Source organism: Xiphophorus maculatus, chromosome 14 (assembly GCF_002775205.1).
Source record: "Xiphophorus maculatus strain JP 163 A chromosome 14, X_maculatus-5.0-male, whole genome shotgun sequence".
Taxonomy (NCBI): domain Eukaryota; kingdom Metazoa; phylum Chordata; class Actinopteri; order Cyprinodontiformes; family Poeciliidae; genus Xiphophorus; species Xiphophorus maculatus.
The window spans coordinates 9,192,371-9,218,209 of record NC_036456.1 but is presented as its reverse complement, the minus strand read 5'-3'; the positions used below and the strand labels follow the sequence as shown (position 1 = coordinate 9,218,209).

Sequence of the window (25,839 nt, the reverse complement as noted above, 5' to 3'; positions counted from 1 at the left end):
AGTGAAATGATCGTGCATCAAGAGGAAGTGAATGTTACCAACAAGACTTCTGAAGCTCAGTCATCTCTGTGTCTTTTTTTTAATCCACAGCTTCTCTATTTTCTTTCGGCACAAAATTGAGGAAATGAAACACTTGAAGCTAAATGTGCTCAATCATTTAGCTTAGTTTTAGTTCTGTTTTCTGGCAATACATTCATCTGGCAACAATTACAATAATTTATTTTAAGGCTGTATAAAGACGTTGCTTTAGAAATATCTTATGCTTGGTTCATTTTATTTTTAACTTCTTTCAAGCCGTGTTGAGTTGAGCAAAAAGACTCTGGCAACGTTTCACACTTTTTTTTACACCCGTTATTTACTTCTTCACAGCAGAGCTGCTATGTGGATGTGATAAAGACGACAGATCTCAGAAAAATGCTTCTACATGCATAATAAGGAACTTGTATGTTTGCACATGAACAAGTTTCCACAGTTCAAAAGAGAAATATTTTGCTCCACAAGCCTTGAACGAATACTATATTCGTTCTGCCTGACATTTGTTTATTCTTCTGCAATTTTCTGAGCCAGAGTGTTAAAAACAAAGATGTTAATTAGTAATTGTTACAACTGGATATCGATCCTAATCACAGGATCAATATGAAGCCCTCGATCCAGTAGGAGCAATTTCAGTTTTGTCCTTGCTGTGGAAAACGCTCCAGAAAACAACTGGAATGTTTTCAACAGTTTTTTTGCCCGCTATGACCTTTAACCTGTTAAGGAGAAAAGTTATTATGTTAGCTTAAATTTTGGAAAAGCATGGCTCTCCTTTTCCTCCTGTTAGCCGGGTCGAGCGGGGTTCTCCGTGAGCGTCCTGCAACCGCGTGCTGCTAAAACGAAACAACAACAAAACGTGTTGACGTCACAGATCACGGAGTTTTAATCTCATACAAAGCAATCGACAACAAAGCTGCAGAGATACAGAGATATGCATTTTCTCATGAAAATAAAAACACACAAGGGGAAGACAGACAAACACAAAACACATAAGACAGACAAAGGCGCCCGCGTGGAGTAAAAAAATGGAAAAAAACTCAAACTCCGTTTTCTGGCCTGGAATTTTTAAACAGAAGAGGAGTTTCCCTATTTAATATATGCAAAAAAGGCGTTCTGCTCTTCGTCCAATTAGAACTCCCTCAGGCCCCCAAAGAAAGTTGGGACTTCCTGATTTATAGCAAAGGTGCCTGTTTTTTATCTAAGCAGAGGGCGGACTACCCCGTGGTCATCTCTGCCTGATACGGAAGATCCCTGGAGCCAAACGTCCTAAGATGAGATTTCACAGACACCTGCGTAGCCCCCACTCCCATTGGAATGCAAATTTATTGCTCTGTTGTGTCAATGGGGAAGAAAAGGCCCTGTTTTGTTTGAATGTCTGCTGTTGTGAGCTCCCCCATGCTCCACAGAAAACTGTTCCAAATAAAGTGTTGGCTATCCCTTTCCACATGTTGTAAGATTAAGTGTATTTTTAGCATTAAATAATCATTTTCCTTAGCAATCCCCCTTTTGAGGTCTTTTTCAAAAGACCTCAATAAAAATTGAGTAAGCCTTCTAATACCGAACCAAAACTATGTATAAAAAAACGAAAAAACCGAAAAATAAAAGAGAAAATAGTGACGTACCCTAATTACATACAATCCCCCTTTGTAAACAAAACCCAAGGTGTAGAAAGACTTATCCTTAAAAGTGTAAAAACATAAAACAAAATTATCACAATACAACCAAAACACAAGACAAACCAAAAAACCCAAAGTATACAATAAAAAATAAAGCAGGGACATACATATAAAAACTAGTAAGAAATGCTCTGCAACTTCAAAGACAACATTCATCACAAAATTACAAACGTCGAACCAAGAAACACACAAAATTACAATCTGCTGCACGTCTTTTCTGTTTTTTTTTTTTTTTTTTTAAATGTCCATCGACAGTCTCTCAAAAAAATATGAAGTCTTCGTCAGGAATTGTTCAAAAAATGCGCGCAAAAAACAAAACGACAGTCCTTGTCAGAGTTCACAACGAACGAAAAACACGCAATAAAAGTTTATGATGATCCTCTTGCAGCTTGATCTTCTTCAGTCGGAAACCTCAGGCTCCCACCTGAGCGTCCGTCGCTCACTTAAAATGGGATTATTAGGTCAATATTACAGAGAGATGTCAAGGAGAAAATGAAATCACCTCGTTAGGAAACCAAATCTCGTGAAGCGACCTGTCACAGGTTATTAAACAGACATTTTGTGTCAACATGAATTTCATTAGCATCAGAAACACAATTACAACATTCTTTAATATCATCTCCATTACTGTCAGCATAATCAAACGATGGTTTCACCTAAAAATAAATTTGCTTTGTTACTTCCCATCAGAGGAACTATTTTAATCCTTTTTATCAAAGAACGCAGAGTTTGAATGAGACCACATCCACAGGGGACCAGGAAACCAAACTGAAACGACAAAACAGAGATCAGATTTTCCAAAAGCATCATTCATTTGTGTATTTAACACAAACATCTTCAAGTCACCCCGTGTCAGAGTGAATCCTCCACCGCTCGTGACTCTGTGGCTGCTATCTTCGAAATAAGTGTGAAGCCGCTTCTCCAAGCAGCCCCACCCCCGCCTCGCATGACAACAGCTTGTGTGACAGAGTCCAAAGTCCCACCTGGAGTTCGAAACTCCAGGGCAGTCCGCGTGCAAAACCATGAGCAACACATCACTTGAAACCTTATCTCCTAGTTTGTCCAATTCTGCTCATCAAATGGTGGATGTGATCCCTTCAATGTACGTTGCTATTATTATATACTATAGCTCCAACCGATGAAAAATACCAAAACCCTGTAATCATTTGCTTCAAAAGACATGTTTCCAAAGTAACGTTTTGCCGGAATATCAAACAAATGCAGATCTTTTCTTAAACCAATCTTGTAAAAATAGGATCAAACAAACGAAACAAAACAAACACAAAACCCTAACAATGTAGTTGTAAAGCTTACATTTACCATCAAAAATGAAAATCACTGTGAATTAAACTGTCCCGTTGAAATTACTTTTATAGAACAAACTAGATCCTATCGGTTATTTGTCTAAATCATTTTACATGCGTTTCTCAAATAAAATTCAAAAAAATTAAACCTGGAGAAATTATAATGTAAATGTATGCCTTAACAAATCCGAACATTTTCAAAATATACCAATTTTCACCTCGGCTTTTACTCGTCGTCGAATTTAAAGTTTTATTCAAAATCGTTTTAAATGGATGCAAATCAAAACAAAAATCAAGTTTAGAAAAACCATTATAATCCCACCTGCGTACTTTCACTGATCAGCGATAACTTCAATCAATGACAGATTCTTCAAAACATTCCTTAAAACATTCATGCTCCATTAAATTAATGCTCTGAAAATGGCTGACACAATAATATTTGTAATTTCTATAATTATTTTCCCAAGTTAATTAACCAAAATATGCTTCATTATCACTATAAATTTTTCTATTGATTTCAAAATACTTTAGCCCATAATCAGAACATCTTTTAATGGAGAACAACTCAAATCCATTTAAAATAAGCACATATTTCACCAGACAATATCTTTCCTTTCACTTTTATGTGTAGCACAGATCAGACATGTTCTTCAAAAATTTGTTTAAGTATTATAAAAGATGAACCCATACATCTTCTCCCCCTTTGATACATTACTGACTAATGTATCAAACCCCAAAGGCTTCATTTAACAAAAGCAACAGATTACAAGTTTTTTGGTGGTTCTGCAAGGACTTCTTCAAAATATTCCCACTTGTGGTTTGTTGTTAGACTCTCTGTTGCCTGGTGATTCTCACCACTGACCTCATGTTGGTCATAGTGGGTCAGCTCCAGTCCTCAAGGGCCGGCGTCCTGCCAGGTTTAGATAACTCTCTGGTCCAAATGATCTATAAAACTCTTTAGCATGTCAAAGCCATGCACAGGCCTGCTGACGAGGCTTTATTTCAGGGGTGCCCAAAGTTGGTCCTGGAGGGCCGGCATCCTGCATGTTTTAGTTAGAAACAACCTTTTCAGCAAGTCAATGTTCTTCTTAGGCCTTCTAACGAGACACCATTGGATCCAGCTGCGTTAAGCCAGGGAGAGAACTAAATCATACCGGATACCGGACCCTGAGGACCAACTTTGGACACCCCTGGTGTGCCATTTACAGGTCTGGTGGAGAATTCTTTTTTTATATTTTCAGTGTTTCCGTGTGGGTATTTTGAAAAAAAGTTACCATGTGGGCGGGACTTTAGTCACTGTTTTCAGTTGTACAGAATCAGACTTGGAAGCATCTGCAGTTATCCAGATGTTTTGCAGTCACTCGGAGCCCAGTAATCACATCGCTGACGCTGAGTTCACATTTTCAATTAACATCCTCAACAAACCAAAAGGCATAAAATATTACAGCAATCTCTTTCCCTTTCGTCCTCACATGCTTTCCTCGCCGTTTAACACGTTAAATTTAAAATAAATACCATTAACAAATATTTCCATATAGAACATTATGTCATTGTTGTAAATTTAAATGGTACATTAACTTTGTTCTGCTCATGTTTTCACTTTAATAACCCAGTTGGTGATTTCCTGTGCTTTGGACGTCAAAACCAAATTTCCACCACAACATCAGAACATCCGCTGTGAATCTACTCAAACGGTAAATGACGTTTGTTGCAATGTTATATATATATATCAAATGTACTTTTTAGAGCCTAGTGTAACATTAAATAGCTGAAAAATGCAACATTTCATATAAATAAATAAATGTCAGTTAATAACTATGACAACAGAACAAAACTTTGAAACCTCATTAGACTAAACCTCTAAGTGGTTTAGTCTTTGTTAAAGACTAAACAGTGGAAAGAGTTTTTGTTAAAAGACATTTGTATTAAAATAATGTCTGTGCAGGTGGCCCGTCCCTTAAAGAGCAAAAGTATATTCTACTATTGCTGCTGTGGACAGGAAGTCTGAATCTAACACTTCACTGTGGTCAAAGCTGCTCCTGCATACTTTCTGAACGCTGAGTAAAAGGGAAGGAAACACATACACATTACAGAATGACAGTTTTTAGTGCCTTAAATGCAACTTCTCTTTTTGGTTTTAGTACTTTAGCGAGAGCAAAGTGCAGCTGCACCAATTAGCTGTGCAGCAGGTCTGGAAGTGAACATGGGGGAAACTTTACTCTGCAGGCTGGGCTTCTTTTGTAAGTAAATGACTGGATTTCACTTCACTGTTTTGATACAATTATTGTACAGGGTGGGGAAAGCAGCTCGTTGCTATTTTAGACGATCTTTCTTATAATTGTGAAGTTAGTCGAGAACAAACTGTGAAACATTTCAAAATCGTAAGAAGACTTGAAAATGATCAAATCTTGTTCGTGTCACATTTCGGTCGGTCGCCTGGATGATTTGTTGCAGCAGCAGAGAAACTGCAGAGATCAAATCAGTTGAACAAAAGCTGGTTTTTTTTTTGTCAACCTTCTTTTGACACGCAACCATCCTCGGACCTGAGCAACAAAACACAATAATATCGCTAAGTGTCATTCTAAATATATACTGACAAAAATCACTAATCAATTTATAAAAACAACCACTTTGTTACTAAATATGTGTCTATGGCAGGATTGTGTTCTTGCGTGTTTAATGTAACTTCTGTTTACGAACATCACTGGACGGTTTCTCAACATCGAGCGTAAGATGCAACTTTAATCTTGATAGATAGATAGATAAATCTTTATTGTCATTGTCACAAGAACAACGACATTTAAAAAGTGCCATCAGTCAGTGCATATGCTTAAAAACAAAAAAATAACTGTCTCACAATTCACACACAATGTAAGAAATAACAAATAACTGGAGAAAACAAAACAAAACAAAAACTAATAAATAAGAACAGCCACATTCTCACATACATCATTCATGATGATTAATGGTTGTTTTTGATTGCATTTAGTTTTGTTATTGCTATCGGGTAGAAACTGTCTCTGAGATGGTTGGTTCTTGTTCTGGTTGCTCTGTATCTTCTGCCTGAAGGCAGCAGTGTGAACAGAGAATGTCCGGGGTGAGAAGTGTCCTTTGTGATGTGTTGTGCTTTTCTTAGACAGCGGTCACTGTGCAGGTCCTCCAGTGAGGGGAGAGGGCAGCCAATGATTTTTTGGGCTGTATTCACAACCCTTTGGAGAGCTTTCCTTTGAGCCGTAGTGCTGCTGTTATACCATACGCAGATACAGTAGGTCAGTATGCTCTCTTTGGAGCACTTGTAGAAGGACACCAGCAGCTTCTCCTTGATGTTGTTCCTCCTGAGAACCCTCAGGAAGTTCAGTCTTTGCTGGGCCTTTTTTATCAGCTCAAAGGTGTTCATGTTCCATGTGAGGCCCTGCTCAATGTGGACCCCCAGGAAACGGAAATCAGCTACCCTCTCCACACATTTTCCCCCAATGGTTAGTGGTGTAATGTCCGTTTTATTCCTCCTGTAATCTATTATGAGTTCTTTTGTCTTTGAGTTGTTGAGGAGCAGATTGTTCTCCCTGCACCACTGCAACAGCCGCTCCACCTCACCCCTGTAGGCGGACTCGTCGCCTCCTGAGATGAGCCCCACCACTGTGGTGTCATCAGCAAACTTGATGATGGTGTTGCTGTGGTGGGCAGAGGTGCAGTCGTATGTGTACAGAGTGTGTGCAGCAGCTAATGTAACATACCTTCCCTGGAAATGTCTTAACACATTATACATTTCAGACTCTAAGTTGCTACTTTGTCCCCACGCTTTGAACCATGCGCCTTATAGCCCGGTGCAGCTTATGTATGTACCTTTCCAGTTATTTAAAAAATAAATTGTAGGTGCAGCTTACAGTAAGGTGCGCTCTATAGTCCAGAAAGTACGGAACTCTTTTTGTTATTTAACAACTTCTCGCTACAGAGCAAACTTCCAGGTAATCCTTCCGCATTGGCAATGAATGCAAATGATTCGGTCCATGAATTGCAGAATCTCTCCTCGGCTATTTTCCTCTTTTCCTCTTTGCTCTCCATGATCCACCTCACACCCATCAGGTTGTTTACAACAGCCACCTGCCTCGCGTCCCGCCCAGCTGGAAGAAACGTCACAGGCTGTGACGCAAATCTTTGTTAACGGAAATGTTTAAATTTAATATTCTACACATTTTTATAGCATTGGAAAACGTTAAGAATGATTGTGTCGTGTTTGTCCTCTTACAGAAACCACATTAAAACAAAAAATATATTTCCTACTCCCATCTTTTTCAAATTTCAAACATTTTTTGAAAAAGCTCCAGAGAGCCACTAGAGCGGCGCTAAAGAGCCGCGAGTTGCTGATTCCTGGTAATATTCTAATTATAAATGTCATATTTTCATCAGCTGTGAGTGGAAAATAATCAAGATCAAGATTTTTTTATGTTTGTAGGCAAATGTTTCATGTCATCTTAAAAAAAAGATTTTTATAATGATCAATTCTTGTTCATTGCAGTGTTGTGGTCCCTCTGCTGTGGAAATCCTGAAGGTAAGAAACATGTTCTTTATGTTATCATGAATCATGGTAACAATACATATGTCAGGAAAAACATAAATCTGACTTTTGTTTTCAGTCCTGTGCAAGTTTACACAGAACATGAACCAGTTCTAAATTTGGTGAGCAGAAGTTAAGATTGTATTTATCTTTTTCCATGATAGATAAATAGATTCTATCATGGAGATAGAATGTATTTATTCTACATATAGAATAAATACATTCACATATTCATCTATGATGTCATGACCAGAACATTTTACAACCTGGCATTTGGCAACTTATTTACTCTTGTGTATTTCTCTCCGGGTTTCGTATTAATTTGGACAAGTTTCAATCAGAGAGCCTTTATTCACATATTTTACTGCTTTAGCTGCAGGGTGAGAGGTAGGACATCAAATTAAGCTCAGTGATTTAATTGCTGTCACCATCTTAATCATTTCAGTTCATAAAGTCCTCACTGATATCTTTGCTGATTTTTAGCCGTACTTCCATGCACGTTTTAAGAAAACAGTCACAAACTTAATTTCTCCACTTTCTTCAGGTTTATCTGACTCACACTGATACAGAGTTGAAACTGGTTGATAAAGTCTGAAGAATCTGCAAAGGTCAAAGTGTCAAGTCTGCACTGTTCAGTTGAGAGCAGAAGTTAACAAACACTGAATAAAAAGACACATAGACATTTTTTCCTCATTGTCTCAAGTTAAATCAGATCAAACTTCTCTTGTTTTAGGTTAGCTAGAATTAAGTTGCTTCTATTTGTTAATGCCAGAAAATGTGGGTTAGTGGTTGGTTCTTCAGAACCATCATGACTTTAGACCAACCAATACAAACTCTCCAATGACAAATGAATTAAGGATTATTTTAGCTATCAGTGGAGATTACAGCTGCAGAGCTGAAAGAGACGATAATAAAACAGATTATAGCGAAGCCCTCAGACTGACAGTGTCAAATGAGTTAGAATACAAATCTACACAACTTAAACAAGAAAACTGAACCAGAACCAGGTCATGTTCTGATGGTTTGATTGATTTTTCTGCTTTAAATCTCTCTCTCTCTCTCTCTGTCTCTCTCTCTCTCTCTCTCTCTCTCTATATATATATATATATATATATATATATATACATATATATTTATATTTATTGTTATTACAAATGTGTTTGTTTAAGCTATTCTGTTTGTCCCGTAATGAGGACTCTACTATTGGGTTATATTTAGTGTTTATTTATTTATCTTTATATCAGAAGAAAACCAAACAAACCTTGTTTTACCTTCATATCACACAATCAAACAACCCACAGAATATTTCTGTCAGTTTTCCTGTTGAAAATTGTTTTGTTTTTGTTGAATAGTTTCCAAGCCGACTGTGATCCTACAACCCAATCGGACTGTTGTGTATAGAGGAGAGAGAGTCACTCTGAGATGTGAGATCTGGGGAGGAGGAGGAACTGAGTGGACGTATGAATGGAAAACAAACAATGGAAACGCTGAAAAAAGTTCCAATGAATACATCATCAACAGAGTCTCTGACACCAACAGTGGAAAGTACAGCTGTATGGCTAGAGGAGATCATCAGCTAACAGAATGGAGCGATGCCGTCACACTGACAGTGAGACGTGAGTCTGATTTAGAAACTTTATATTGTCTGGATTTAATATAAAAACATGATTTTCTGTTATTTCTGACTACAAGCAAAAGAAAACATGGGAGATAAATAAAAACAGCTACATGTCACTGAAGTAAATATTAACTCAAGACACTCAAATTTTTAAAATGACTAAGTTTGTAAACATGGCATGAACTAATTAATAGTTTTGATTATTGAGTCACTTTCTATTTTGCTTAAAACTCAACAGCTGATAAACCCAGAGCCACACTGACAGCAGACAGAACAATCATACCAGCAGGGGGCAGCATAACACTGAGCTGCTCTGTGGACGAATCTGATGACTGGAAGTTTGACTGGTTCAGAAATGATCAACAATATTCTGCAGCTCAGTTCAGATCAAACGATGAACTGTACAGAGTCATCTATGTCACAGAGGGAGGAGAGTACAGCTGCAGAGGAGGAAGAAAATATTCAGCTTTTAAAACTGCATTTAGTGGTAAAATCTCTGTTCTGAAAACTGGTAAGTTTAGTTCTTAATTCTGTAATAAAATAAAAATCTCTCTTTAAATCTAGAATTTGGGTATCAGTTGTGTTTTAATAGCCATAATTTTGGGACCATAGTAAAGCAGTAATTACAAGACTTTACCTCTATTTGATGATGCCTTAAAATAAAATATTGATTCTGTTAATGTGAAGACATTGAAAAGGCAATTATTTTTAATTAATACATTTGGAGTTTTCATTCATCTTCGATTTTATGCTTAGCTAAAACCTTTTTGCTGCATTTGTCCAAATTTTGATTTGTTGCATTTTGAAGCTGTTTAGGGTTCAAATGTTCCTCTTACTGTTACTTGACTTTTATGTAGCAGTGTAACACCTTAAGTGAAGTATTTGTTTGTTAGAGTTATTTTCTATTAAAATGCAGGAAAAGATATACTCATTTGTAATGCTTTATATATTTTCTGTTTTATCCTCTTAAGTAAAGGTTTTGAAAGAAATATTCAGTCAGCTGACAAAAATTACAATTACTGTCTTTGAGTTAGAGAATACAATTAACATGTTTGTTAAAATTTAAAAGAATTCCAAGGAGTTTATGAGCTCAGAAATTGAAATAGTTTCTATAAAATTGTACTTTTGATTTATTAAATATTCAGCCAGAAAATGTTTGCTTAAGTAACAAAGCAAACATTATTGACGTACGTATCATACATGGGAACAGCAGTGTTAATCCAAATAATATTTCTGTCAGTGTTTTAGATGAAAATTGTTCTGTTTTTGTTGAATAGTTTCCAAGCCGACTGTGATCCTAGAACCCAGTGGACCTGTTGTATATAGAGGAGAGAAAGTCACTCTGAGATGTGAGATCTGGGGAGGAGGAGGAACTGAGTGGACGTATGAATGGAAAACAAACAATGGAAATGCTGAAAAAAGTTCCAATGAATACAGAATCAACAGAGTCTCTGACACCAACAGTGGAGAGTACAGCTGTATGGCTAGAGGAGATCATCAGCTAACAGAATGGAGCGATGCCGTCACACTGACAGTGAGACGTGAGTCTGATTAGAAACTTTATATTGTTTGGATTTAATATAAAAACATGATTTTCTGTTATTTCTGACTACAAGCAAAAGAAAACATGGGAGATTAATAAAACCAGCTACATGTCACTGAAGTAAATATTAACTCAAGACACTCAAATTTTTAAAATGACTAAGTTTGTAAACATGGCATGAACTAATTAATAGTTTTGATTATTGAGTCACTTTCTATTTTGCTTAAAACTCAACAGCTGATAAACCCAGAGCCACACTGACAGCAGACACAACAATTATACCAGCAGGGGGCAGCATAACACTGAGCTGCTCTGTGGACGAATCTGATGACTGGAAGTTTGACTGGTTCAGAAATGATCAACAATATTCTGTAGATCAGTTCAGATCAAACGATGAACTGTACAGAGTCATCTATGTCACAGAGGGAGGAGAGTACAGCTGCAGAGGAGGAAGAAAATATTCAGTTTTTAAAACTGCATTTAGTGGTAAAATCTCTGTTCTGAAAACTGGTAAGTTTAGTTCTTAATTCTGTAATAAAATAAAAATCTCTCTTTAAATCTAGAATTTGGGTATCAGTTGTGTTTTAATAGCCATAATTTTGGGACCATAGTAAAGCAGTAATTACAAGACTTTACCTCTATTTGATGATGCCTTAAAATAAAATATTGATTCTGTTAATGTGAAGAAATTGAAAAGGCAATTATTTTTAATTGATACATTTGGAGTTTTCATTCATCTTCGATTTCATGCTTAGCTAAAACCTTTTTGCTGCATTTGTCCAAATTTTGATTTGTTGCATTTTGAAGCTGTTTAGGGTTCAAATGTTCCTCTTACTGTTACTTGACTTTTATGTAGCAGTGTAACACCTTAAGTGAAGTATTTGTTTGTTAGAGTTATTTTCTATTAAAATGCAGGAAAAGATATACTCATTTGTAATGCTTTATATATTTTCTGTTTTATCCTCTAAAGTAAAGGTTTTGAAAAAAATATTCAGTCAGCTGACAAAAATTACAATTACTGTCTTTGAGTTAGAGAATACAATTAACATGTTTGTTAAAATTTAAAAGAATTCCAAGGAGTTTATGAGTTCAGAAATTGAAATAGTTTCTATAAAATTGTACTTTTGATTTATTAAATATTCAGTCAGAAAATGTTTGCTTAAGTAACAAAGCAAACATTATTGACATGCGTATCATACATGGGAACAGCAGTGTTAATCCAAAGAATATTTCTGTCAGTGTTTTAGATGAAAATTGTTCTGTTTTTGTTGAATAGTTTCCAAGCCGACTGTGATCCTAGAACCCAGTGGACCTGTTGTATATAGTGGAGAGAAAGTTACTCTGAGATGTGAGATCTGGGAAGGAGGAAGAAGAACTCAGTGGACGTATGAATGGAAAAGAAACAATGGAAATGCTGAAAAAAGATCCAGAGAATACAGAATCATTACAGTCAATGAATATCACAGTGGAAAGTACAGCTGTATGGCTAGAGGAGATCATCAGCTAACAGAATGGAGCGATGCCGTCACACTGACAGTGAGACGTGAGTCTGATTAGAAACTTTATATTGTTTGGATTTAATATAAAATCATGATTTTCTGTTATTTCTGACTAGAAGCAAAAGAAAAACATGGGAGATAAATAAAACCAGCTACATGTCACTGAAGTAAAAATTACAAAGTAACTCTGTAATTTACTGTTAAGCCACAACTTTAATTCTTTAATCATAAATTTAATGTTGTACTAAACAATACTCAACATTTTAAGATGGTTAAATGTGTTAAAAATAGCTTTATTTTTCCTGAAGTAAGTCATCTTCTATGATTTATTGTGTATCGAATAATCAATGAGGATTTTTGTGAATCGAGTATCGAGGCTTGTGGTGCAGAAACGGGCGGTGACGTTTGAAGCCTCGCAATCGGGCCGTATCACGTGATCCAGAAACCGGCCCGTTAGTTTGCTTGTGAATTGAAATGCATTGCTGTTTCCTCTGTCATATTTTCTTGTTTTAAGACTGTATTGCATAAGTTTGCAAATTTTTTTGAGTTTCCTTTTTGCGATGGACGTATTTTCCCCTTGTCTGGCAATAATGTAATCTTTCCTAATAAGCATTGTACATGTTAATAATAAATTATCACATAAAGCAAAACAGAGAAACCATCAAGCAAAGAATTTTTAGTAATATGATTTTTCTTTATTTTTTTAAATTTAAAAACCGCAGCAGATGAACCCAGAGCCAAATTGACAGCAGACAGAACAATCATACCAGCAGGGGGCAGCATAACACTGAGCTGCTCTGTGGACGAATCTGATGACTGGAAGTTTGACTGGTTCAGAAATGATCAACAATATTCTGTAGATCAGCTCAGAGGAAACAGTGATCCAAACAGTGACATCAGTGTCTCAGAGGGAGGTGTTTACAGCTGCAGAGGAGGAAGAGGAAATCCAGTTTTTCATACAGAAAAAAGCAACGTTCAGAAAATTGGTGAGTTTAGTTCTATTCTGTAATAAAACAAACAAAAAAGCTGTTTTAAATCTTTGATCTGTTTATTGGTCCAGTTTTATTACTGTTCATTGTGCTCCGTTTGTGGTTCACCTTAAATTATTACATGTTTTTTTTTTCTTGCTTTGTCAGAAACAAAACACAAAATGTTTTATTTGCATATCACCAATTAATGAAGGTGCTAATTGTAATCTATAAGAATTAAGCATTTTCCCTTTTTTGCTCTATATAAGTTTCTGTCTTCTAATTGAATATTATTCATTTTAGTGTCTGGGCCGACTGTGAACCGGCATCCCAGCTGGCCTGTCGTATTCAGAGGAGAGACGGTCACTCTGAGATGTGAGATGCAGGATGATGAAGGAACTCAGTGGATGTATGAATGGATTACAAGCAGCAGAAACTCTCCAACATCCAATGAATACAGGATCAGCAGCGTCTCTGAGTCTGACGGTGGGAGCTACTGGTGTTTGGCTAGTAAAGGCTATCAGACAACAGGCTGGAGCTTTCCCATTAAACTGACAGTGAACTGTAAGTCTGACAGAAACATCCTCATTCACACAATCCTAGAACACCAGACAACATTTTTGGATGCAAAACTCCTCACATCTGCTTTAGTTCTCATGTTAAATGGTAAATCAGAAATAATTTGTATCAGAATTAGGCTATTTTATCTTAGCCTGGCCATTGACTTCAGTTAATCTCAGTTCTAATCTCTCTTCAGTGCTCTGTCTGGGCTTTCTCCCATTGACTTGGATTGTCTCCGGTAGAATTTCTACCGGGCCAATCAGCGAGCAGAAGAAGTTCTGAACGATGATGTCGATTTTCTGTGTTGTTTTATAAATGGACTCTGTCTGTAGTTTTAGCAATGGAAGCAGAGGAAGTGAAGGAAACCGTTCAGTCGGTTCTAGTCAAGCTTCCAAATTCTGGTTCTTGAAAGAATAGTTCTTAACATTTTTTTTTAATCATTTAAATTGATTGGGAACAAATTCTATATTTCAACAATAACTTGGCCAGGAAGCGTTAAACATCAAACAGCATAAGTGACTCAGAAGTTAAAGTTTGATTGATCTGAACAGATTGTTTCCTCAAACAAGCCACTTTCTAAAGGTTGTCTTGTTTCTGTTTGTTTCAACCAGCAAATGAACCCAAAGCCTCAATAAAAGCAAGTGCTAACATCATACCAGCAGGGGGCAGTGTAACACTAACCTGCTCTATGGACATTGGTGTTGGCTGGAAGTTTGACTGGTTCAGACTGGAGTCCAAGTCTTCTACAGCTCAGCCCATCAGAACCAATGAATCGGATGGAGTCCTTTCCATCTCAGAGGGAGGAGAGTACAGCTGCAGAGGAGGAAGAGGAGATCCAGTTTTCTATACTGAGACCAGCAGAGAGGTCACTATTGAGAAAACAGGTAAACTTGTCTTTATTGTGAAATGAAACATCTTTAATGTTTCTTTGTTCATCAGTGGTGTTAAAAACATTATGACTCCAGTGTGATGATCATCATCTGTAACTCCATCTAATGACGCCTGAAAGCAGAAAATTTGCTCCTGTTCATGTTGTCAGATATTTAAGCCAGACTATGAATTTCTATGTTGATATTAATGTAGGAGGATTTACTGCAGCAACGTTTGTCTGTTTGATGGAGAAACTGTCACAAATGTGATTATGTAATGAATACAGTCCAACATTCTGGCTGTATGCCAGTAATTTATAGGAAGTGCATGTTATATGTCTAATACTGCTATGTTTTGCTTTATCGTTCTCTACCAGTGATCATTTTATTTTGTCACTTATAATGAGAGATATTAGACACCTACTGTTGAAGACAGATATTCACATTCACTGGATCAAAAGTCATTAAAATTGTTTTCTCAGTGAATTAAGTTAAATCAACATTTTCTTATTTTAGGTCAATTAGAACGACCAAAATTATTTCTATTTGCTAAATGATAAAAGAAACAAACAAACAAAAAAAACGTAGTGAGCACATTTGAGATTTTTTTTGTAGTTATCTTTGAATTAAGAAATGTATATATCTTTTTTCAGTATCGTGGATAATTGTCTTTTAAACTGTCTGACTTTGGTCAAACCTTTTGTGTTTCCCTCCACAAACTTCTGATAGTTTAAATGACACATTTGAGTTAATTGAAGACACACCTGTGGGTGTGTTTTAGGGCCACACCTGAAACTCACTGCTTTCTTGTTTGACATGATTGGAGCGTCAAAAGCTACAAAAAAATAATAAAAAGTCCTCCAAAAGATATTTTCGCTAAGATTTCTGGCATTTAGCAAATAGAAATAATTTTGTTAATTGTAACTAAATTAAAACCAGAGAAGTTTGGTCTGATTTGATTTCAAACGTTGGTAAATAATGTGTTTGTGTCTCTTTATTTGGTGAATGGAAATATCTGATCTCTGTTTCTTATGTGATCAGTTCCCATTACACCAACTGTGATCAAACAACCCAGTTGGGCCCAGATCTACAGAGGAGAGAGAGTCACTCTGAGATGTGAGATCCAGGATGATGGAGGAACTCAGTGGACGTATGAATGGAGACCAAACAATATAAACTCTCCAACATCCAGTGAATTCATGATCACTGCTGATAGCAGAGGATATTATAGCTGCAGAGGAAGAAGAGACAGTTTCACCATAACAAAGTGGGGAGTCATCACATTAACAGTGTTCAGTGAGTTCACCATGTATAAATTATGTTTACAGGGATTTTACTAGCAAATATCAATATTTAATGAAATATTTCTATATGTGTGTAAGTATTTTTATACTTTCACTAATATCAAAAACTGAGAATCAACTTTTACTGCAGGTTACAATGAGTAGCTGCATTTCCATGACAAATGTGAACAAATCTTTGTCCATGTTCTGCTATGCTAAGCTCATTCACATGACAAGTCATTAAAAATCAGTGACTTGTGTAAACAGTTACATGAAATGTATTAATTATTCAGTCATGGCTTAGCGCTCATCATCACTCAGTCATCAGAGGAAAGTTTTACTCCAACACTAGAAATTTAATTCAAAATAGCATTTTTGTGACCATCTCTCTCTCTCTCTCTCCAGCATCCAAACCTCAGCCTGTCCTCTCTGTGTCTCCATCATGGCCGAATCCTGGAGCCTCAGTGACTCTGAGCTGTGAGTGTTTGGAGCTTCAATCAGCAGGATGGAGGTTCTTCTGGTATAAAATTGTTCCTGATCCATCCAGCAGTACCTACAGATTTGAGCTGCTGCCTGGCAGCACCAATGGGACTGAGCAGAACTCCTTCATCATTAATGGACCGACTCACACAGCAGGATTTGTGTGCAGAGCAGGAAGAGGAGAACCAAAGTTTTACTCTGATTACAGTGAACTAAAGTTTGTCTGGTCTGCAGGTCAGTTTGTTTTTGTTCTTTCATTTTGGATTTTTATTCCACAATTTGCATTGCACTTTTGATGAGCTCAGGTTTCTAGTTAATGTTGTGAATAATGTATTGTGTTCCTCCTGTTTAATGTGTTGTTTTATTAATAGTGGTAAACACACCACTCAGTTAAGTTAGAGAAGATGATGAATATAAAGCTGAGACTATTCTGATAACAATAACAAAACAATGTGTTGTTGAAGCTATGAAATACTGATGAATGTAATCCTCAGTCATTGGCCTAATTTCACCTGAATGTATCTCTTTTCAAAGTTTTGCACATCTTTGACAAAGAATTAACTTTTGACTCTGGTTAAATAGTTGGTGCACATAGTTTTGGAAATAGAAAAATAAATAAAAAATAAGATGGAAGCAGCAATCTCCTAATGTTGTTCCCTAGGGAGTGTCTAATGGTAGAATGAGTTTAGCTGTCAACGTGACAAAATTATTTAGCTTTCTGCTAAAAGACAGTGATGAAGAGAAGAACAACCAGAATACAGCAAAGTGTTGATGGAGACGGACCAGAAGCAATAAAGAGAATGTTAACGTCTGGAACCAGTAGGGGGTGCTGTGGTGCATGGGTAAGCTGCAATAACATGAAGAAGAAGCTGACTGAGCAGCTGGTTACCTGAGAGAACTTATATTAGAATGTTGTTTTATTTTCAGTCGCTTTGGTTGTTATGTGTACTTAGTGTTTTTGTAGTGTTTTACACTAGAAGAAAAATATTGTGTGATGTTTTTAAATCTTCATTAAATTATAATTTTTTTATTTCTATTGACACATGCATTTATAGACAACATTGAGTCTCTTGGAATTGCTTTGACGTTCATTAAGCTCTGATTTTTAGACTTCAAATTCAATAACAGGTTGAAAATTCTTGTCGTCCTTCACTATTTATAATAAATGAAGGAGAACCTCACTGCTGTTTTCTGTTAGCGTAGGTCCATGGCTACTCAACTGCTTCATTTTCTACATGGATGCACAATTTTATGATTTGGTTCAACATGTGATTCATAAATGGGTTAATTGTTTGGGTTCCTCTGCATTTATATTTTTTGATGTGGTGAAAATATTTGGTTACATCTGAAACTATTGTACCTTAAATATTTAAATATTATTTAAGTGTTATTTGGAAGTTTGATTAACTCTGAATTATTTGCAGAAATATTTGATAGAAGATTGTAAATTTTTTAAATTTCCTTCCCTTTTGACATTTAAAGGTCAAAACCTTGGAGTCATTTTTGATCATTTCTATTTTAACTACCATAAAGTAACAAAGTAGCAGATTATCACTGCAGCAGTTTACTGTTATTAATATTTAGCAAAGCTGATAGTTTTTATATTTTTGATTTTAGTTTTGTTACCTCAAAGCTCTGAAACTCTGACATTGTGGACTCTTTTCTCACTTTTAAAAAAATTATGTCAACAACTTTAATAATATAAAATTTTATTTGAGTTAACACTTTTCTTTCTTTCTGTTTTTGGTGTCTTTGGTTTTACCTTCCCTACTGTAATGTCTGTAAACCACTAATCTTTTTACAGTTTATTTTACAATCACAGCTCAATAATGAACATTGTTTTTTATATTTTTTCAACACTAAGAAAATTCTGTACAATTATTTTCTTGTTTTCAGACTCTCATCCAGCAGCTTCTCTCTCAGTGAGTCCTGACAGAGTTCAACATTTAATTGATCAGTCTGTCACAATGAACTGTGGTGGGAACGACACCAAGTGGAGAATGAGGAGGTTTACAGGATCAACCAGTCCATCATACGTTCAATGCTCCAACTGGGGGACGATGCATGGATCCTCATGTACCATTAACAGACTGGAGGATCACAGTGGAGTTTACTGGTGTGAGTCTGGATCTGGAGAATTCAGCAACGCAGTCAACATCACTGTACAGGGTAGGTTATGATTCATTGTGTTTTTACTTTTTATTATTCAGTATAACTACAGTTCCTGTAGACATATCTCTACAGGAATATAGTGATTCCTACATTGCTTGCTCTCCAGGTACATTTTTAAAAATGAATTAATCAAAATTTAGTGTTTGACGTGTGCAGCAGAAAGGCGGTAACGTTTTTTGTCCTTTAAAACCGAGTAGCTCACCTTCTTCCTTTGACTGTTCTGTTATGTAAGCATGTGGTCCAAGTAAACTTTCGGAAAAATAACAGATAACTCTTGTAGCTGTAGAACGTGGATCTTGAAAAATAGTCTAAAATTACTAGTAATCAAAGAAATAGAATATAATAGCATAGAGTTCAACTTTGTCATTGCACGTCACAAGTATAAAGAAAAGAAATGCAGTTTGCATCCATCCAGAAGAGCTTAAAAAAATAAGAATGCTACAAATGTACAGTAGGTTTTTAAAAAAATATGCCAACTTTAATATTATTATACAAAGTATTATAATATTAGAACTTTGCAAAATTACAACCGCATGTTAACAATCCTCATGTCCCTTTTCTTTGTGAAATGGAGTCCCAGTTGTTTTGTTTAATATGTTTTTATCTTAAAGCTGCAGTATGTAACTTTTATAAAAACTGTTTTTTTTTACATATTTGTTGAAACTGTCACCATGTTTGGCAGTCAACCTTGTGTATGGGCTGCTAAATATGCTAATGGCAGAGAAACAATTAACCATTTCAGGAAAACTATTTATCCACCATCATCAGAGCCTCTGTTAAGTGAGCTAGCTGTAGCATAGCAAGAGAAAAATGAGGAAGGTGTGAGCAACACGTACATGAAAGTGATTAGCAGCGCTAAATCGCTCACTCTGGTTGTCTTGGACCAAGCAGTGTATTTCTGTACTTGGTACTGGGAGAAGGTTTTATACCTCACTGTCACTACATAGTGACAGTTTTAACAAATACGTAAAAACATTTTTTTTTTATAAAACTGTTTTTTTATAACAAAGTTTTTTTTGTTATGAAATATAAATATTATTTTAATAATTACTGAACACTTTCAGAGATCAATCACAAATGTATTTTTATCTAAAATAGTTCAATTGTTCGGTTAATGTGTGAATTTTCTTTTGGTCATCAACAATAATTCAAAAATAATTACTATCGTTTGCTGAAAAAATAGCGATTGGTTGTGTTTTCCGTTAGCTTGGTTCAACACTCAAAGATATAAAATCTACTTAAATAACAGAAACACCTTTTTCAAAAGGTTGACGACAGTTGATTGCTTGTCAGTAGGTGATATTCTGTCTGTTTTACAGATGATTATTATGATGTTATTATCCTGGTGAGCCCTGTTCATCCTGTGACTGAAGGAGATCCTGTTACTCTGAGCTGCAGAGATAAAGAACAAAATCTTCTCTCCAATGTGATTTTCTATCATAATAATAAACTCATCAATAATGACAGCAGAGGGGAGCTGAAGATCTCTGCAGTGTCAAAGTCAGATGAAGGTTTCTACAAATGTCAACATTCAGGAAAAGAGTCACCAAGGAGCTGGATGTCTGTTAGAGGTGAGAAGGATTAAAATATTTGATGTAATTTATTCAATATAATTATATTTAGTTGTTAGAGAACACCATGAGCACTGAGGATGTTTATTTGGATCTGATATAACATCTGGTAAGAAATACTTTTGGTTTCCTTTCAACTTTTGTTCTTTCCAGTAACCGAGTCCAGTCCTGTCGGCTCCTCGTCTCCTTTACTGCTGATCATTGGACCCATTAGTGGAATCGTTCTGATTATTTTCCTGCTCTTGTTGTGGCGCTGCAGACAGCCCAGAGGTTCGATCACATTCAGTCTTTATTCATTTACACTCTTCAATCAAAGGCACTCATTAGTTCTGCTTCATGTTAAAAGTGATTTGAACCACAGAATAAGTAACAATAAATGTTGTTTTTTTTCCACAGATTTATGCTCTTTCAGGTCAGTACACGACTTTCCCTTCTTCTGTAACTAACATAAATCTCTGTAGTTGTTTGCTGTAACTTTTCCGTATTCATGTTTTAGATCAGAGAAAAACAATCAGAGGTCGACCACCAATCACAGAGCAGAGATTGAGATCAGTGACAATAACGCTCCTCCTCAAGGTCAGAATTTCATCAGATTCTTCTCATGATGCATTTACATTCTTTTATTCTTTTAAATCAACTTACATATTTATTCAGTATGTTTTATATTTGCATGTTTATGAGTATAATTAAAATAAACCACCATAAAACTGATCTATAATGACACATTAAACTTACCAAGAGTAAAATATGAAATTCAGTTTAAATATATCAAAAATGATTTCAGATAAAGATGCAAGATATTTTTGTCTCGAATAATTTCACTTTCTAACTGCATGACGTTAATGCTAATGGCCTACTAGACTACTGTTCAAAGAAAATAAGCGAAAATACCAAAAACTACAACCAATTACAGTGCATCTGAAAAGTATTCACTTTGTCAGCATTTTATATCACAGCCTTGTCCTGAATAGCATGAAATTAATCTCTTTCCTCAAAATTCTCCTCACAAATACCCAACGTTGATAATGTGGAAAATGTTAGATTTTTGCTAATTTATTAAATATAGAAAACTAAGAAATCACATTTACATAAGTATTCATTGTCATTATATAACTATTAACCCGGTATTGTTTTTTTTAATTTTCTTACTATAGGTGTTGCTCTCTATGAATCAGTCAAGCCTTCTGAAGCCACCGCAGCTGGTGAAGTATTTCTATTTACAGCAGATGCACACACAACTGGAGCACTTAAAAAAAAAAAACATCTAAAATTGTGAAATGTTTTTTTTTGCTGCAGCTGAACCCAGAGAAATAACGTACGCCATGATTCAGGTCAAAAAGCTCCAAAAAAAGAGTGAGTGCAAAAACACAAACCTTCTGCAGCACAGGATGATTAACTGAATGATTTCTGACTCCATGTCTTTGTTTTGTCGATCTCGACAGAAAAACCCCGTAAACCCGAGGAACGTGTTATTTACGCTGAAGTGAAAACAAGAGCTGCAGGTAAAGTCAGCTCAAACAGGCGGAGGTTATGTTAAAATGTGTCCTCGAGTCCCTGCAGGTTCTGATCATCTAACTTCATTCTACAACTGTATGTATGTTTCAATCTAACACATCTGGTATAATTTACCAGAATCACAAATTAATCTGTAATTACATACAAACAGTAGCAACAAAAACGCTGAGCGCTGTTTGACTAATTTTGATTCTGATTAATCTAAAACAATGTGCAGCACTTCTAATGTTTCTAAAATATCCTAATGGCTACTGTCTGATCACAAAGTTATGATAAAGAACAAAGGCGTCAGTCAGGAGAAGGGTAAATAAAAAACCTCAGTATTTTTTATGTCTTAAATAGCAAGAGAAAAAAAAAGTGACACTACAAAGGCTGCAAATGTCTTCTAAACTAGATGAGCAGACTTTGCTAATACTAATTCATTTTTACAGTCAGAGTGACTGTAAAAATGCAAACAACAACAACCCTAAAAAAACTTAAGGAATATTTTGTTTGTTCTGGTTGTATCCTACATGTGACAGCAATGTTGTTAAATACTTAAACACTTTAACTTTATTGCAGCTTCCAATCTTCCTCTTAGCCGATTTTCTTTTGCAGTTCAGTATGCAGGAAATGATTCTTGAAATGTTTTGAAATTATTTATCATGATCTCATCATCATCAAAAAGAAAAAGTACATATCCATCTGTAACATTGGCTGCAAACTCTCTCACTAGACATCAGCAGAAACAGAGGGACTCAGGACTCTTACGGATTGCGTGTTTTATGAAAACTTTTGTTGCATGTTAATTTTCTCAGTAGCTTTCTGACTCAGTTTGCAGTGTAGCAATTGTTTTTAAACATATTGCCCCTCCCATGTAGCCACGCAGATGCAAATTGTGAAAAGAAAATTTTCCTTTCCCTTTGTGAAGTTTTAGCTTCCTCGCGATGACACACTGGTGGATATTTCTTTTGTCAAATGCAGTCCGTTATTAAAACAAAAAAAACTTATTGTCTCTCTTGAATTTGGTCTCAGCTTTTCAGAATCTGAAATAAATTTACTGTCTTTTTAAAACATTTTTTTGGTAAACAATGTAGTGTAAAACGTAGCTGTAAAACGTTCCTGTGGTTGATTAAATGAGTTTCCTGTTTCAGAACTCGCTCCAACGTACGCTGAAATCAATAAGAAGAAAGTCAAGCGACACAGGAAAGGTAACAGGGTTTGCACTCAGTTTCTCATATGCAACATATTTAATCAAATCATTTTAGTTTGTAAATTAGTGAGATATTTTCACCCTAATTCCCAGTTCTAGTCACCCTTTTTAGCATTTTGGATGTATGACTTTGCAAATTTTCTTCTATATACAATACTTTATAACTAATGGCGTAAGCTTTGCATATGGACCGTGTTAGGATCAGTATGACTCTGGGAATTAAATTCCTGCTTGTTGATTTTGTTATCATTAATGCTAATTATCTTCATTCACAGAAAAACCTGCAGCAACAGATGAATCAGTTTATTCTGAAATCAAATCAGGAGCAACTCTGGAAAATGAATCTGCCTTGTAGCACACCATGCTCTCTTTCTCTTATATATATTCCCCACTAGGGAAAAGGGTGTAAGAAAATGGATAGATAATATGCTTAGAAGTTCATGTACATTGTTCATGCTTCATAGAATATCTATTTTGGTACTTTTAAATATAATTAATATATGTCTCTGATCCAAAATGCTGCGAAAGTGTGAAATATATGATAATTTATTTCCTCTATTACACAAGTAAAACATATCTAACTGTATTAGGTAAAAATGATACTGTAAGGGTATCGGTATTAAAGTCTGTCTTTTTTAAATTAACTATAGAATTGTATTATATTGCAGTCTAAGCACTGTGGACTTTTTCATGATTTTTCTATGTGCTCTTAATGTAATGTTTGTTGTTTCCTATTTCTACAATCCTGAAGACAAAAGATGGGAATAATTGGCTGAAGTTAAAAGATGAAAAAATAAATGATGTTACTATTTAGATTAAGCTTTAAAAACAGCTAAGCTGTCTTTATTTTAATTTATTTTTTTACAAACATGTTACATTTAATAAATAAATAAAATATGTCCCATTTTAATGTATATTTTGTGTTTTATTTGTTTGTAAAAAAAAAAAAAGAAAACACCAACACCATTTTGAGGTCCTAGCAGTATTGCCTGTCGGTGCCTGTTTCAGCACTGGACAGCTCCCACAATGCAACGCAGCTGTGACTACAGAGCAACGTCTTTATTTCACTAACAGCGTTCAGAGGAGAAACATTCACGTCACATTCAACATGTGGTTTTAACGCATCAATGTGACGTAGATGTGTCATATGAAGCTCGTATAGGTTTATTGTAGCCGCATTGAACAGGGCGCGAGAGGAGAGGGCGTCCGCCAGATACGCCGTTCCCGCGCCTTGGTCTCGCGCGCTGTCGCGGCTCGTGGTCGCGCGCGTCTCTGAACTTCTGTAACTCTGCGCGGATCGCGCGCGCAGCCGTTGACTCAACTGGACGATTTGGAAAGTGATGTTGCAGAGAAGGGCCCACTGCTCTGGTATTTACATGATAAAGACTTCAGAATACGGAGGAACGGGAACCAACGTAAGCGTCAAAAAACGTCACGCTGCTCGTTCGGCTCACGCGCGCTGAACTCAAAGCTTTCTAGAGTAAAGGTGGAAGAAACACTGTAAGGTAGCAGTATTATTTAATTGGTTTCTGTCAAAGTTGTCATATCTCTTTAATCTTCTCCCTTATTCTCCAGTGTGACCCTCTAAATCAGGGGTGGGCACTCCTGGTCCTCGAGGGCCGGTGTCCTGCAACTCTTAGATGTCTCCCTGGTCCAACACACCTGAATCCAACAGCTGAATCTCCTCCTAAGTGTAGTCAAGTTCTCCAGAGTCCTGTTAACGACCTCATTATTTGACTCAGGTGTGTTGAAGTAGAGATGCATCTAAAAGTTGCAGGACACCGGCCCTCGAGGACCAGGAGTGCCCACCCCTGCTCTAAATTGTTCACAACTTAAAAGAATTGACTTCAATAATGTCTGCTGTTGTGCCTAAAAAGCCACGCTTGTAAATTTAACTCCGTCATCTGCTCTGTTTGTCACCATGACTCTACACATAGACCACAGCACCATGAAAGCTGCCATAGATTACACATATTTTTCAGACCTCATCACCAAGCTACGAGGGCGGCGGACAGGAAGTATAGATATATTGAACAACTGCTGCAGAGTTTGAGTAATGGGAAGGAAACACGTAAGCTGTTCTGAAGAAGAAGAAGAAGAAGAACACTCGAAACTTCTCTTTTTTCACAAGCTAGAAGGCTTCCTGGTTATAGTTGTTCAGTAGGTCGAGATGAGGATGGGACACGCTTGGCTTTACGTGCTATTCTGTAAGTAAATTTATGAACTTTAAAAATACATGACTGATAAACGGGGTGTCACAGTGGCAGCACTGTTGCCTTACAACCCGGCTCAGGTCTTTCTGCATGGAGTTTACATGTTCTCCCAGTGCAAGCGTGGTTTCCCTCCGGGTCCTATTCTGCCCACATGTCCGGGTTGATGGTTCGGTTCCCGCTCCACTCGCCTCTGTTGTTGTGTCCTTGGGCCAAACACTTCACCTTGCTGCCTTGGTGAAGTGTCCAAGGGCCCGGTGGCACCGCTGCATGGCAGCCTTGCCCCCGTCAGACTGCCCCAGGGCAGCTGGGGCTACTATCTAGTGACGCTTGTCACCATCGGTGTGGGTGTGTGTGTGTGTGTGTGTGTGTGTGAATGAGTAGTGTGAAGAGCTTTGAGGGCCTCTGAAGTTGATGAAGCAAGTTCAAAGCCCTTCACTATTTTCCCTGCGATGGACTGGAGACTTGCCCGGGGTTTACCCCGCCTGATAGTGGATGACTAATGAACTAAATATTTCTAAATAAGAGATAAAACAAGTAACATATATAATTGGAAAAAAAAGATTTTTTAAATGCCTTAACTTATCAGTTTGTCTTTGATATGTTAACTTTTCCTTTGTTCTGACTTTTTCATAAATGTGTCTGTTTTATGTACAGTGTTCAGTTCAGTCATCAGAGGATTCGCCCAAGGTGAGACACATTTCTTGAATGTAACATGAATGTAATTGTAGCTTCTCTTTAACTGTTGGTGCAAATTGAAAAGCTTCTAGTTCTGTAAAGCTGCATTACT

General features: G+C 36.4%; 1 protein-coding gene across 1 annotated transcript in view; it reads left to right on the top strand.

Moving 5' to 3' along the window:
* LOC102223003 (basement membrane-specific heparan sulfate proteoglycan core protein-like) overlaps positions 1 to 23,687 on the top strand; it is a 32,151-nt gene extending 8,464 nt beyond the window's left edge. The window contains exons 3-26 of the mRNA XM_023346173.1: positions 4,106 to 4,221; positions 4,627 to 4,707; positions 4,959 to 5,253; positions 7,530 to 7,562; positions 8,921 to 9,184; positions 9,425 to 9,697; positions 10,464 to 10,727; positions 10,967 to 11,239; positions 12,006 to 12,272; positions 12,951 to 13,214; positions 13,500 to 13,760; positions 14,369 to 14,641; positions 15,668 to 15,922; positions 16,315 to 16,623; positions 18,286 to 18,558; positions 19,881 to 20,132; positions 20,286 to 20,402; positions 20,529 to 20,544; positions 20,629 to 20,708; positions 21,287 to 21,334; positions 21,429 to 21,485; positions 21,575 to 21,634; positions 22,781 to 22,837; positions 23,115 to 23,687. Of these exons, the coding sequence (XP_023201941.1) occupies positions 5,217 to 5,253; positions 7,530 to 7,562; positions 8,921 to 9,184; positions 9,425 to 9,697; positions 10,464 to 10,727; positions 10,967 to 11,239; positions 12,006 to 12,272; positions 12,951 to 13,214; positions 13,500 to 13,760; positions 14,369 to 14,641; positions 15,668 to 15,922; positions 16,315 to 16,623; positions 18,286 to 18,558; positions 19,881 to 20,132; positions 20,286 to 20,402; positions 20,529 to 20,544; positions 20,629 to 20,708; positions 21,287 to 21,334; positions 21,429 to 21,485; positions 21,575 to 21,634; positions 22,781 to 22,837; positions 23,115 to 23,194 (3,813 nt within the window). The 5' untranslated portion in view covers positions 4,106 to 4,221; positions 4,627 to 4,707; positions 4,959 to 5,216 and the 3' untranslated portion in view covers positions 23,195 to 23,687. The remainder of the gene's footprint in view (positions 1 to 4,105; positions 4,222 to 4,626; positions 4,708 to 4,958; positions 5,254 to 7,529; positions 7,563 to 8,920; positions 9,185 to 9,424; positions 9,698 to 10,463; positions 10,728 to 10,966; positions 11,240 to 12,005; positions 12,273 to 12,950; positions 13,215 to 13,499; positions 13,761 to 14,368; positions 14,642 to 15,667; positions 15,923 to 16,314; positions 16,624 to 18,285; positions 18,559 to 19,880; positions 20,133 to 20,285; positions 20,403 to 20,528; positions 20,545 to 20,628; positions 20,709 to 21,286; positions 21,335 to 21,428; positions 21,486 to 21,574; positions 21,635 to 22,780; positions 22,838 to 23,114) is intronic.
* Positions 23,688 to 25,839: the final 2,152 nt, after the last annotated feature.